Source organism: Pelodiscus sinensis, chromosome 12, assembly GCF_052426305.1.
Source record: "Pelodiscus sinensis isolate ZL-2025 chromosome 12, ASM5242630v1, whole genome shotgun sequence".
NCBI classification, from domain to species: Eukaryota; Metazoa; Chordata; order Testudines; family Trionychidae; genus Pelodiscus; species Pelodiscus sinensis.
In genome coordinates, this window is record NC_143063.1 from 38,164,210 (window position 1) to 38,178,768 (window position 14,559).

The 14,559-nt window shown below is 37.0% G+C and overlaps 1 protein-coding gene across 2 annotated transcripts in view; it reads left to right on the forward strand.

Annotated features, from left to right (window-relative positions):
* Positions 1–14,559, forward strand: part of WWOX (WW domain containing oxidoreductase) — a 793,519-nt gene that overhangs the window by 220,710 nt on the left and 558,250 nt on the right. For both annotated transcript variants that reach the window (XM_089781511.1, XM_075940019.2), the window contains exons 7-8: positions 4,147–4,332; positions 8,457–8,721. In XM_089781511.1, the coding sequence (XP_089637637.1) occupies positions 4,147–4,332; positions 8,457–8,721 (451 nt within the window). The remainder of the gene's footprint in view (positions 1–4,146; positions 4,333–8,456; positions 8,722–14,559) is intronic.

The following is a 14,559-nucleotide window of genomic DNA, read 5'->3' on the forward strand; positions in this document are numbered from 1 at the left end:
TCATTTTCCAGGACTGTAAGTCTTGCATAATTTACAAACACTAAAGTGAACTAAAAACAAAATAATCTGATATTAACCATTGAGCTAGAGGATTTGATTAAAGTGTTTCTATTTTTTTATGATTTGTACATTTTTGTTCAGATGAAACTCATTCTTTTGAAAGAATACTGCAGAGATTCATAATTTTTGGGACTCTCTTGAATCTTAATTACTTTTAGTTAAAAAAAACTTTTAGTAAAAGATGTTATTTCAAAAATAAAAACCTCATTAAAAAGAGACAGGAGTATTTCTCTCTCTTTTATAAAACCCAATTAAATGCCTTTACAATTAAAAATTCACAGTATTTTATAGTTTTATATTCAGGAATCCTGTTTTTAATTAATTGAGCTGACAGGTTTAGGTACCGGGTACATATTTTGCCTCTGGTAGTTATTGTATAATTAGCATTAATGAAGGATATTAAAATGTGGTTAGGTAGAATATAGTCCAGGTTCATATGTGGGCTCATTCTGTCTTATTATGTTCTCTTATTTCAGATTGCATTTTATGCAGCATTCACTTGTTTTATAAATTTAAAGACCAACTGAAAGTAACAATGAAGGATATTCTTTTTATTGTCATTGGTGTGTTGAGAATTCACAATGCAGTGTCTTGTCATAAAAAGTCATTGCCAAATACTACCTACAAAATGTATATTAATGTACCTTACAAATTAGCTTTTTATCTTTGAGGAAAATTGTCTTATATCTAGGACACTAATTCATAAATTAAATCATCAGATAAATTTGAAAAAATGAGATAATACATATTCACTGTGTAAGCAGAAACCAAATTAAGCCCTGTCCCTTGATTTTTATATGCTGAAGATATGCAAAAATTAATGAAAGTTGGTTAATGGTGTAACTGTGATAAATGTATACTAGGCTAACCCCTTGCCCCTTGTCCCCAGCAGGTGCATAGCACTGGAAAGGAAGTGTGTATGTGGAGATGTTTCACAGGCTGTCCACTGCTTAAAATAGAGATTTGGGGCACCTGACAAGGTAGAGATATGGGTAGGCCAGTGAATCCCTGTTTTGACAGCTACAAGGCCAGTAGCCTTTCTAAGGGAAGCACAGTAAGCACGGTCAGTAGTACGTGCTATGAGTTGGAGTAGTGGTGCTCCTGAGCAGTTTTGTGGGTGCATTCTGTTTTGTGGCTCTGCATTCTGGGGAGGGGAGCCCTTCACTCGGACATGTTGGAACTCCACTGTGTATGTCAGCTAGTGACAGGGTTTGATTCACTATCAGTAATTCCAAACCATTAAAAGTGCCTTATGTAAATCAAACCTGTAATTATGAAAGAACTGCATATGGATCAATAATTATTAATTCTTAAGTGCTCAGTGTTTCCTGTTAAGTTTTTATTTGTACATTTCAATGGATTTCTTGCATATCTGTTTTGTGATCTGCTTTCCTGTCTTTCAATTAGTCTGGATGTGTGTGCACATCTGAGGGCAGGCAGCATTTGCTTTATAATATTTCAAGACGAGGGAAGTTTGAGCCAAAAGCAGATGCGCAGTGGTGCCATATCATGGATTCCACTGGTTACACACTGCAACACAGTTCTAAATCATATTATATTGCTGTCTAAAAAGACATGTATCTATCTTATCCACAAATGCATACTTACAGAAGCTTCACATAAACTTTCTGAGGCAATACTGAATCATCTGAGATGAGATGTATGTGTTCTCTGAAGGTTTGTGAATTCGTATTCTTTTTGTCAGGCACGACTTCCTGCGACTCTTGTTTTTTGAGAGTGCAAAATAAACTGAGGAGCGACATGAATACTGGCAATGCATCTGAGTGTTGTGCAATTGCATTTCATGTGTGGAGCAAGTTATTCCAAGGTTATTCCTCCTTTGTTCCTCCATCCTATTCCTATTGTATGGAGTGGGATCGCACAGGAGAAACATGGGACAGACTTTGACTCAGGATACTGGTACAGATGCATAAAGCCACATTTTAAAAAATGCATTATTCTTTTTGCATACACCATATGCAAGGGTAAATTGTGGGAGCATATTGTAGCAGGCAGGTTGCACCTGTCAAAAGAAAGCAGAAGCTCTGTCTGTCATAAAATGTACTTCATAAAGCTTATGCATGTTTCAATATCTCCTACTTATAAAAATATGGGACAGTTGACTTCAGAGCAGACATCGTTATGTTAAGTAATAGAGATGTAGCCGTGTTAGTCTGGTCTAGCTGAAACAAAAGACAGAACTATGTAGCACTTTAAAGACTAACAAGATGGTTTATTAGGTGATGTGCTTTCGTGGGCCAGACCCACTTCCTCAGATCAATTTGTGGAAGAAAATTGGCACAACCATATATACCAAAGTGATACAATCAAAAAAATGAACGCATGTGAAATTGACAAATCAAATTTTAGAACAGAGTGGGGGCGAGGGGGGAAGGTTAGTGTCTGTGAGGTAATGACATTAGCTGTTATAATGGGGGAAGTTTCTGTGAGGTAATGACATTAGGGGTGATAATTGGGGAAGCTATCTGTTTGTAATGGGTGAGATAATTAGAGTCTTTGTTTAGACCCATACATAAAGCATCAAATTTAAGCATGAATGACAATTCTGCTAAAATTTGACACTTTATGTATGGATCTAAACAAAGACACTAATTATCTCACCCATTACAAAGATAGCTTCCCCAATTATCACCCCTAATGTCATTACCTCACAGAAACTTCCCCCATTATCACCCCTAATGTCATTACCTCACAGACACTAACCTTCCGCCCTCGCCCCCACTCTGTTCTAAAATTTGATTTGTCAATTTCACATGCGTTCATTTTTTTGATTGTATCACTTTGGTATATATGGTTGTGCCAATTTTCTTCCACAAATTGATCTGAGGAAGTGGGTCTGGCCCACAAAAGCTCATCACCTAATAAACCATCTTGTTAGTCTTTAAAGTGCTACATAGTTCTGTCTTTTGTTTCATCATTATGTTACTATTTCAGAACTGTGCCATAGTGAATTGTATTTGCTGTACAATTTCCTTTTCACCTTAGTTTCTAGTTGAAATTTAGGTATACTTATCTAATCTCCTTGATGATAACATACTTGGCATTGTCATACTTAACTGATATCTGTCACCCCTTTTTCTAATTTCCCAAAAGTCTTTTGGATAATTAGGCTGTTAACATATTGAAGATGGGATTTTCAGCAGTGCTTAAAATGTATTTAGTGCCTAATTCCCATAGGCTTCTTTGGAAATGCCAGATGTAATTTTTTACATTTCTCATGCTCATATTGTCTCTGTAGACCCCTAGTCTGCTGCAGCCTTAGAACCCTCTAGAAAAGTGGCAATCATTGGCTTCTTGTGCATTTGTCCTATTATAGTACATAAGGGAGCATGGCCCACAACCATCCAATAGCAGGCTGTGGGTACATGAAACAGAAGACAAACCAACCATTCTTCTGGTTTCATATACTTGTACTTCGTTCTGTTTTGAATTACACCTTTTTGCATTGATTAGCAGTTTGTAAAATTAGAGCTTTTTTGGCTTGACTTTGCCTATTTGGCAGTTAAATACATGACATGGCTGCCACAGATAAAAAGTTGGGTTTTAACAGGTACCAGGTGATCAGTATATAAATGTCCATAATGTCCCTGTATGAAGGTGACGCGCATGGAGATTGCTCAGCTTATGTAATCTTTACTTCTTGAGCACATCAAGACCAAGACTGTAGGGTAGAATTCCTATGGTTAGGAATTACGTCGTGCAGATTCTGCCTGTCAAATTTGAGGATGTTCCCTACTTTGGAGGTTTAATGATGTCTGGAGGAGAATATCTGGAGGGTCTGTCTAAACTATCTATGCATGTCAGCCATTCACCCAGAGTCCACTATGTTTCTTACCATTTCATACCTTTTGTGTTGATGGTGAACCAGGAGATGCAAAGTATTTGAACTCCAGTTCAGTTACCTTTGTTTTGTTTCTTGCTTGGTTTGTTTTTCAAGTGGAAGTTTTAAAGTGATAAGAAGGTGGCATAAATCACAACCACAGCACATTTAATTATATCTAATTCTTTATACTTTATTTACTTGATTTGATTTTTTCATGTCACTGTACCTTGTTGATTCTTCAGGCCACTCCATGTGCTGATCTGCAATGCTGCTGTTTTTGCTGCTCCCTGGTCCTTGACAGAAGATGATCTGGAGGCCACCTTCCAGGTGAATCACTTGGGGCATTTTTATCTTGTCCAACTTCTTGAAGATACTCTCCGCCGCTCATCTCCAGCAAGAGTTGTGATGGTTTCATCAGAATCACACAGGTTGGTTAAAATTACAATATGTTCTCGATTTAGCTCTGATCTTCCTTTTCTGCTGTCCTTGGAACAAAACCACCAAATTGGAAATAACACACTTAAAAATAAAAAGACTAACGCTAGTACCTACTCAGGCTTGAGCAATACTTTTTGGAACTCAGTAGGATTATTCACATACAGGATCTGTCCTGAGATTCTATGAGCACACGCGTTTCATAATACTGCATATGCCGGTCTTGGTCACTCTTCGTGTGAATGCAGATTTTTCACCGCACTTCAGACCACTCATTGATTTTGCTAGGAGATGGAATAATAATTGATTAAATCTGAATGGCATGACCTTTATTGATTTGTCATTCAACAACTTCAACATCTTACCAAGAAGCATGTGCAGTTATTTTAGCAGGAGAAACAATGCAATTAAAGACTGCTAGATGAAATCCAATTGTTTTATAATGAGAAATTAGGGAATTCAATGCAGACATTAGCTGTATAATTGTAGAAAGGGAAGTTTGTTAGTTAGTTTATATTAGAAATTGGCTGTGCCTCTTTTGGTTAAATTTTCAATTAAGATATCAGGTGGCACTTCTCTCCTATTATCTTTAGGAGTACAATTTGGCAAAAAAGCAGAATGTGAAATTTCACCTTATTTTAGACATGTTTCCCATGATTTTAGAATGTTTTTAATAACTGAAGAGAAGGGAGTTTTAAAAACGACAAAACAATTACTATCCAAACTAGATTATGGTAGTTGAGCATTTAAAAGTAGTCAGGCATTTGTACAGGCAGTGTTGCAATACCTACCTGATTTAATGCCTAAATCTCTCTTTCAACAGTGATTTAGGCAATAAGGAGTCTAAATTGCATCTACCGTCAATAGGATTTTGGTGCAGCTTAGCCTAAATACTTTTAAAAATCTGGGCCTCGGAGCCCAATTCTGAATTCTGTCCACATCCAGAGCACTTGAACATTCAAATTTAGTTCAGAATGTTCAGGGATTAGTACCATCATGGCTTGCTTTAACAACGTTATTGTTGATTTCTAATTCACTTTTTTGGTTGATGTGCAAGAGATTTAGCAAAGCTAGAGGACAAAATGTGCAACTGCTTTTATTTATTTATTTATGCATGCATGTATGCAGTGTTTTAAGAGACCCAGAATAAAGCTTATATTTTTAATCACGTTTCCATAGAATGTAACCCTTGAGACCTGGTAGAGAGAGACCAGCCAAGGGTCAGGCTGAAATCTTTATCACTTCCAAACAGAGGGGCTTATGGTATAAATGACACACTGAAGATAGATTTACTTTTACCATTTTAAATTTATGATGGCTGAAATGAAAGGAAGCAAGAGAAAATGCCAGTAATAATCCTCCCTGGTGTTAAAAGACATGAAACATCTAGTAATTAGGTGGTAACAAAATCTGGACATCCTTATCTTTGCAAATCACACCAGGTTTGTGAAAGCAAGTAGCAGAGTCCTGTTAGGAGTGAGGGAAGCTACTATGGGGGGCAGGCAATATAGCTCTGGAAATAAATCTGCCAATTCCAATCACTTGCCAGATGTGGAGGGCACAATGGGATATGTATAAATGAGCTGTTATTTAATGGGAGATTATGTTGAATTGTCAGCTGCTTGTTTCCCTTTTTAAGCGTGTATCTCAAATAGTATTTTAAATGATGTCTTTGGGTTTTTCCCCTTATGTACCATGTAGAACTAGAGCTTTATCTTTGTTTTGGAAAATAAGATATTTTAACATGTATATTGCTAACTGAATGAGCTCTAGCTAAGTTTTATGAAAACCTATAAAAAATAAGTCATGATGCATGTTGGAATATAATTACGAATCCAACATATTGCTTTTCTATTTTGGGGATTCATTTCTTGTATCTTAAAATCATATTTAAACATTTAAAATAATCATTACATGGCTGCTTTTTCTAGCTGTTCGGTGACAATAAGCTGATACAGGGAGGCAGTTTACAGAGTAGGTCTTAATACTGGTAGTGGTTTCCAACTTATTTGGGAACTCTGATCCTTAAACTGTGTTGTAAAACAGAAGTGTGGGTATCTAATTACTTCCATAAACCTTGGCTGAATCTTTTTGTTGGAGTCAAGACTCCCTGTTAGGGGGAAAATAAAGTCCTGTTTGCAGAAATTACTATGCTAGACAGCTCTGAGGCAAAACATTTATTTTCCTCTTTAGCTCTATTTTGTTTACTTATCTGTATTAAACTCAATTCATTTGCACTGAAGTAATCTTATGAGTAGTTTAAGCACATAATGCTAAACTAAGAATAATAAGTAAGTTGACTTTTCTTCTATCTTTATTTCCATGTAATTAATTTGATTGTCCACGAAAATGAATGGGGTTGCTGATGTAAGACTAACTCAAAGGATTGGGCTGAGAATGCGTCACTACATTACCATTGTGTTGATGACAGACACAGAACACTGTATTTGTATAGTATGCATGTGTGGTTTAGATAGTTACTAAGGACTTGAGTAGCAGAGTTTGCGCCCTTATTCGTGTTGAGTAGTAATTTACTCCCAGAATAGTACCACTGGTTTCAGAATTGCACCCTAAATAAATGTGAAAATTATGAAAGATTGAAAATCAATATGAAGGACTGATCCTGAAAGAAACAAAGCATTGTCAGCGCCTATTGTCTTTGGAACCTTGTAGACTCTTTGGCTACGTCTACACTGGCCCCTTTTCCAGAAGGGGCATGTAAATTTCACCAGTCGTCGTAGGGAAATCCGCGGGGGATTTAAATATCCCCCGCGGCATTTAAATAAAAATGTCCGCTGCTTTTTTCCGGCTTTTAAAAAAGCCGGAAAAGAGCGTCTACACTGGCCCCGATCCTCCGGAAAAAGTGCCCTTTTCCGGAGGCTCTTATTCTTACTTCCGGAAAAGGGGCCAGTGTAGACGTAGCCTGTATCTGTATATTTTACTGTTTTTGCCTAGACATAAATTTAAAAAAAACCCACACACACAAACATGTCAGTTGCTTAATTTGGGGGCATATAATGCAAAATCAAGGAAGGCATTTTTATTTTTTTTATAATGTGTGCCACAGTTATGTTTGTCCCTCATTTCCCTAGCTGTTTCTGAAAACTCTACATATTGAAGTATGTTTGATAATCTTTTATATTTTATTTTATTTTTAAGCAGTACTCCTAAGGGGAGCATAGTTTTGCAACTTGCAATGATATTTATTTTTTAGCACTAATGCTTACTGGTAATTTATTAAACCAAAAAATATAAGGATAGAAAGATTACTATCTAAAAAATAACTTTTTTCGTGTAAATGGCTTTAGTACATTCACTACTTTGTTATTATTAAAAAAGAAAGAAAGAAACAAACAGCTGGTGTTTAATGACTCTGTCAGACCCAATTAAAAAACATCAACTAGTTACTTTGATTTGTGTTCAGCCATGCCAGGGGTATACTTAAAAACATTACAGTCTGCCAGAACTCATTTTGGCTTTGTTTACATTTATCTTTAAACATATAAGACTATTGATGGCAAGTTACCAAGGTTATAACCACTTTATAATCATTAATTTTTAATCTAAAAAGAGCCTAAGAAGCAGCAAGAGTCATCTGTAGTTACTTGGATCCTTAAACTAAAATAAGCAGCACTGGAACATTATATTAAAATAATCTAGGAAAATGGTTAAGAATGAATATTGTATTACTCTTCTTGGAAAAGCAGAAATCTTTTATTCTAAATTAAATGTATATTAATTGTATGAGTCTTGAAAAACATAACTAAAAAACTGTTTTGTTCCTTGTATAGTTCTGATAGTATAAATTGTGGGGTTTAAATAATAAATAAAAGCCTTTCTGTTAACTTATTTTTATTTTATTAAATTCATTCTGTCTTTTGCTTCTGATGTGAATTTAGTTAATAATTTTACTCTTATATAACATGGTTATTTTTGAGGACCATAAGTAATTTCTTTTAGATTTTAAATAACTGCTAAGTAGTTGTGTGTTGGTTACAGTCCAAATTCTGCTGTCATCTGCAGCAGAACAACCTTTGTGACTTCCAAGGAGTTGTTCTGTTTTAAGCGAGAGCAGAATTTGGACGAGAATGGCTTAAGCATGTGTACTGTTTTTTAGATTTTCAGAAATTAAAGATTCCTCAGGAAAACTTGACTTCAGCCTGCTTTCTCCATCTAAGAAAGAGTTCTGGGCTATGGTGGCCTACAACCGTTCCAAGCTTTGCAATATATTGTTCTCCAATGAGCTAAACCGCCACCTTTCTCCCTATGGGGTGACATCTAATGCAGTGCATCCTGGAAATATGATATACTCATCCATTCATCGCAACTGGTGGGTGTATACCCTGCTGTTTACCTTGGCTCGGCCTTTCACCAAATCCATGGTAAGTGAATGCCTTGCAGCACTTTACACATCTTACATTTTTAAATCATGGTAGAGAAGTTATAAAAATCCAGATGTACATACTTGCTTTAACCTTTTGCCTCTTATAAATGCAAGCATGGTTTTAATGGCAATCATGTTGTCAAACCTGTGAGCTCTAGTAAAGGGTCTTAACACAATTTCAGATGAACTTTGTCAATCTAAAGTAATATGTAGAGTGTTGGAATGCTTGCTTTACATTGCCCTGGTAACAGATAACTGCACATAGTAGGAGTAGAATGCTTTGGGATTAGTGATGTTTAAGTGTATGCTAGGTACATTTGTTATGTAAATAGATGGCTATGTAGGTGCTGTGATTAGAGAATCTTGTTAGTGGCATTGTTGATGACTGAGGAAAAGCATTTTTAGTGTAAATTCTTCTTTTTCTGAGGCTTAGAAGTTCCATCATTTTCCTGATCATTATTTTTAGCCCAAAGGCACTGGTTTCTATGTTGGTGGTTGGGGAGTTTAACTGGAAAGGGTGTGTGTGCATATGAGTGTGTGTTGGTGGTTATTTGGTATGTTGACTAATATATCCTGTCTCGCATATAAATTATATATGTGTTATATTATCCTCACCTGTGTGTATGTGTGTAACCTTAACCACAAATATTGTAACAGCGATTTAGCCTGAACTGGACTATACCATAATATTGTTCACTTACACTAAATATCCCATAACACCTTTCACTTGCTGAAGTAAGCATTTGGCAGAACGAGATAGGAAATCTGTCAAAACCAAGATACATTTACTCTGTGTCTTAATACAAACCAGGGAAGTACCTTCACGGATCAGTACCTGGAATTCTAGTACTGAAAACAAAGATAAGGAAGGATCAGAACAACACGCTAGGGAACTGGAACAAACGGATGGTTGGATTTCAGTCCATGTAAAGAAATGTATAACTTGTAAAATGTAATACCAGCTGAAATGTGTAACTTGGGGAGCTCACTTGTGTAAGGTAAATGTAACCTCACTGCACAAGGCTGCTCTTCGTACATTTATATCATATAGAACCTTTTTCCTGTACCATAGTAATAAACCTGTCAGACATTGGTTATTTAGTCTCTTAAATATATTTCATACTGAACCAAAGTGTGGTCAAAAAATTGACTATACAATTTATCAACAGGTAGAATTGCACAAGGCCATTTTTTAAATATCTTAGCATGGAAAATATACTGACTGTTAAGATGTTTTCAAATACTACCTTTTATTTGTATAACCCCCTGACCCCAAAACTTTCCTGAATTTTAAAAGTTAAAACATACCACTCAGTGGAGGGAAGCCTCTTGGATTCTCCAGAAGAAATTTGTAGAGACATAAAAGTTCTAAGTACCCCAAAACTGTGTTTCATGCAGGGGATGAGTCTGGAGGGTTGCCATTTGAGGAGCTAGATAGCCAATATTGTTGACTTCAGGTTCATCTTGCCTCCTAAAGTCATGGATGTATCATTGTAGAGAACAGTTTCTGCAGCTTTTTTATTTAAAAAATTAAAATGCTAATTAGGTTATTTTGGCTGTTATTTTATTTTTGTGTCACTTCTTTTGATGATAGTCTCATATGATGGTATTTGTTTGACTCATGTGTGAAAGAGAATAAGAGATCAACATTGACTAGGCAAATCTCCCTAAACCAAGCCATATTGCTTCCGTCAGTTCTTTGAGTTTCTTTTAATCAATTGAGGTTGTACAGGTACAGTTGTGATGGTCCTGGGTGAAGGCAGATCCATTATTACAACTCGTAGTGTGACAAATCCTGCCCTAAACTTCACGGGTGCAACCACTCTCAAAGTTAGGATCAGGAGCCTAGAGACCCACAGATGATGTGCATCCTTTTCATGATGTGCAGCCCAGCTATTCTGTACTCTCACTTCATCCATGGACAGGGATTTTTTTTTTGTTCTTGTAGGAGTGCTGTACCTTTGAGCATGCTTTACTCCTTACCCACATTGAGAGTTTATATGAGTTGGACCTCTCTAGCCCGGCACACTCGCAACCTGACCAGTGTTGAACCGCAGGCGGTCAATACAGTCTAGAAGCATTACCAACACTCCCATTGCTTACTGGGCTCTTAGAAGACATTTAAGGGTAAATTAGAGCCAAATTACAACACAGAATACCGAGAGCCAGGACTGGTGGCTGTAAACAAATTTTATGGGACCATGGGACACTTAGTCACACCTATGATCAGTGTTCCCACTAAGATTTTCCATCCTTGGGTGGGCTGAATTTTCTTTTGAGCGGATTGATATTTCTTATGTGCAACAACAGTATTGAAATAGTGTGTGCATGTGCACCCACCAGTATAAACAAAAACCATACATATAAATATATATTTTAAATAGTCCATAAAGGTGGAAGAAAATATATTAAAACTAGGGATAATTAACTAGGATCAATGTTTATGATTATTTTATACAAAATCAAATAAAAAGAAAATTCACACTATCCTTGGCTGAAGAAGTGGGTTGTGCCCATGAAAGCTTATGATACTATTTCTATATATTTGTTAGTCTAAGGTGGTATGGGACTGTTGTCTTTTAAGCTTTTTAGTTACAGACTAACACAACTACCCCTCTGAGACCTTGGAGTGCATATATCATCATTTTTTCTAACAGGCAGATGAATGTTTCAAAGATCTTGCAAATAAGGTTTCATCTTACAAAACTGTTAGCATCACACCTAGTACTTGCTACTTCTGACTTATAAGAACCAGAACTCTACCACATAGCAAAGATCTAGCCTTAATGCAATGCAGTTTACCATGTATTAATTAGTAACACAGGATTAAAAAAAAACATTAAGATCAGAGATTTCAATAACTGCAACATTCAAAAAATATGCTAAGAGAATATTCTTCTTTCTTATCTTAAGCCTTTAACACACGGTTGATGGGGGGCTACTCAAAGAATTTAAGTGGTCAAAGGCCGCACTCTTCCATTATATTAATGGAGGAGGTTTAGGGCTCTGGGATGGAGTTTGGGTACAGAAGGGAGCTTGGGATAAGAGATTTGGGTGTGGGATCTGGGAGGGAGTTTGGGTTTGCATGACCTGGGACAATGGACTGGGGTGAGGAGGGGGTGCAGGATCTGGGAGGGAAGTGTGACCTAGAGATGCAAGGGTTTGGGTTGTGACCTGGCACAGAGTATTGGGGATTCCTTAGCCAAAGTCCTTGCCTTCCTGCCCCTGTACTGCTCAGGTGAGCTACAGGAGCCATGTTTAGTGCTCTGACCTGACTGCTGTAAGCCCAGAGGATGAGGTATGAGGGGCACTTGACATGCTCTCTGTACTGTAAACAGGCAACTGCTATTGGCTGAAACCAGCTAATGGGAGCTACTGGGAGCCAGGAACAGCATGAGAAGCCTGTCTCCCCTCCCTCCAGGCTCTCAGTGTTCAGAAACACACATGGCCAAGCAGGTGCGGGAAGGCAGGGTGCTGGCTGAGGCTCTTGCGGCCAGATCTGGCCCACAGATCGTCTTTTGCCCAGTCCTGGAGTAAAGGCTGAAGCCTGCTTCTTCATTTATAGCATGCAGCAGCAACAATTACTGCTCCTTCTGCTTCTCCAAGTGGGCGGTTGCCCTGTACCTTCCATCCCCAGCCAATCAGCTGAGCTTCCTGCCTGTGTGGGGAGCTCTGAAGCTCTGCACAAGGCTCAGAAAAGGGCTGTGCACCTGCGCGGGCACACAGCTTACAGGGAACCTTGCCTGTGATAAGTGGACATCATGCCGAGCCATGGATGTTGCTAGACCAGAAAGTTCCAGACTAGAGAGGTTCAAGCTGTATTACGACTGCCCAACCTACTTCTGTCAGCTGGAATAGCTTTTTGGAGCAGCTCCACTATTACTCCATGGTTTGGATGCAGGAATCTCCTTGCCATTCTTGTTGCAGATATCTCCAGAGACTAGGCTAGTGTTTTGGCAAGGGTGCTGGATTTATCTCAGACTTTGAGGCTGCAGCTACTATGGACAGACACCATATATTCATGGTGTGTGGCATGTGTTTGTCGAGCACAGTGAGGCCCTGATCCTGACGAGCCTCTTGGTGCTATTACAATAAAAATAGTTGTTAATAATGAAACTTTTCATTTTATCTCACAAAACCAAGGTTTAGTAGAGAATGGTGTAAACTAATTTAAATCAATGCGGTTTAAATCACCAAAAAATTGTTGATTCAAATCAAGCTTCCCATTGATATTATTAACATTTTTTTCAAACAATAGTGCAAATCTGATACCTAGGACATGTTAATTTACAGCTCAGTACAACGTTTTACAAGAGCTACTAGGGTATACTTCGTGTAATTTTTTTAGATAACTGGCTTTTGGTTAATTTAGGAGCTAATACATAATACTCCTTACGAGATGCAGCAGCACATTAGAAAATATAAGAACTAAATCACACACACAGACACAATAGCACTTATATTTTATTAAACTAAATCTTAAGTGTTACATAAATGTTTGACATTTGCAGTTGCAGCAGTCTCCTGAGTTGCCGGCTGATGGCGGTCCTTAAACTCTTTAAAAAAAAAAATCACATATTATTAACTCTAACCAACAAGTCCTTAGAACACTATGGCTGCGTCTACACTGCACCTGTAGCTCAAAATAAGCTACACAATTTGAGTTTATTTCAAGTTAATTTCAAAATAGCTTATTTCTAAACAGCGCCAAATTTTGAAATAGTGCTATTCTGAAACATCCCTTAATCCTTGTGGAACGAGGTTTACAGGGACGCCGGAATAGTGAGCCCTTTATATCTCGAAATAATGGGCTTGCTCAAAAGGTGGAGAATAGCTATTTTAGGATACTGGAAGTATCTCAAAACAGTGTCACAGTGTAGACGTACCCTAAATGTACAGTGTCCTTAAATCTTCTATAGCTACCTCTCATCTTCCCCACTTCCACCATTATTTTGATGCAGATCTGATTCTAAGTTACCAAAGAAGCTAAGTCTGACTGTGCTTAGAGTGCAATTCATTTTGGAGTATAGGATGGGCATCCTTTGAGAAATCTGAGTTATGCTGAAGTAAAATAGGGAGTAGACTTATGGTATCACCATTATGGTCTGCCACCATGATGTTTCCAAATAAGAGGCAAATATTATGCAATCTAAAATAAGAAAATGGCACTTGTGGCAACTGGCAACTCTAGATTTCTCTTACTGCATCTTTCTCTACTGTATACTCAAGAGATAGAGGCTAAACCTAGATAACTAATTAAACAAGCCTAGAAATTAGCTAAGCTAAACTTTTCTGTCTAGCAATATCCAACATAGCGAACAGCTTGGGAATTTGCTTATTAAATCACACTTATACTAAAAGGCAGGGACAGAGAAAGAGAGAGTCTTGAAGAATGAAAAAATAAATGTAAACAAGACATTTAGTATTTTGAGTATTGAAAAACATTTAAAAAATCAAATTTTAAATTCATTTTTAATTTTTTTAAATGAATGATTTTTATCTACCCTGTGTGGAACATAATGCAGGGATCAAAGGTCGAACTTTTTGGAAAACTAGTCTCAGGAAAAATGATTTAGAGGAAACTATTTAAATTTTCATTTCTAGTGTTTCCCAAATAATGTATTTCTCCAATTTGCTAACCTGCTTATTGCTAGTTACTGAGAACAGTCATTTTAATTTTTTCATATTTATTTTTAAGATAATTTACTAATGGCATTTTTAAATCATCAACTTAAATTACTGTTGTTATAAATTATATCTACTTATTAGCTGGTAAAATATTTCATTTTGATTCCAAATGATGAACAAAGGTATGTCTTGTGTGCTTTAAAATATT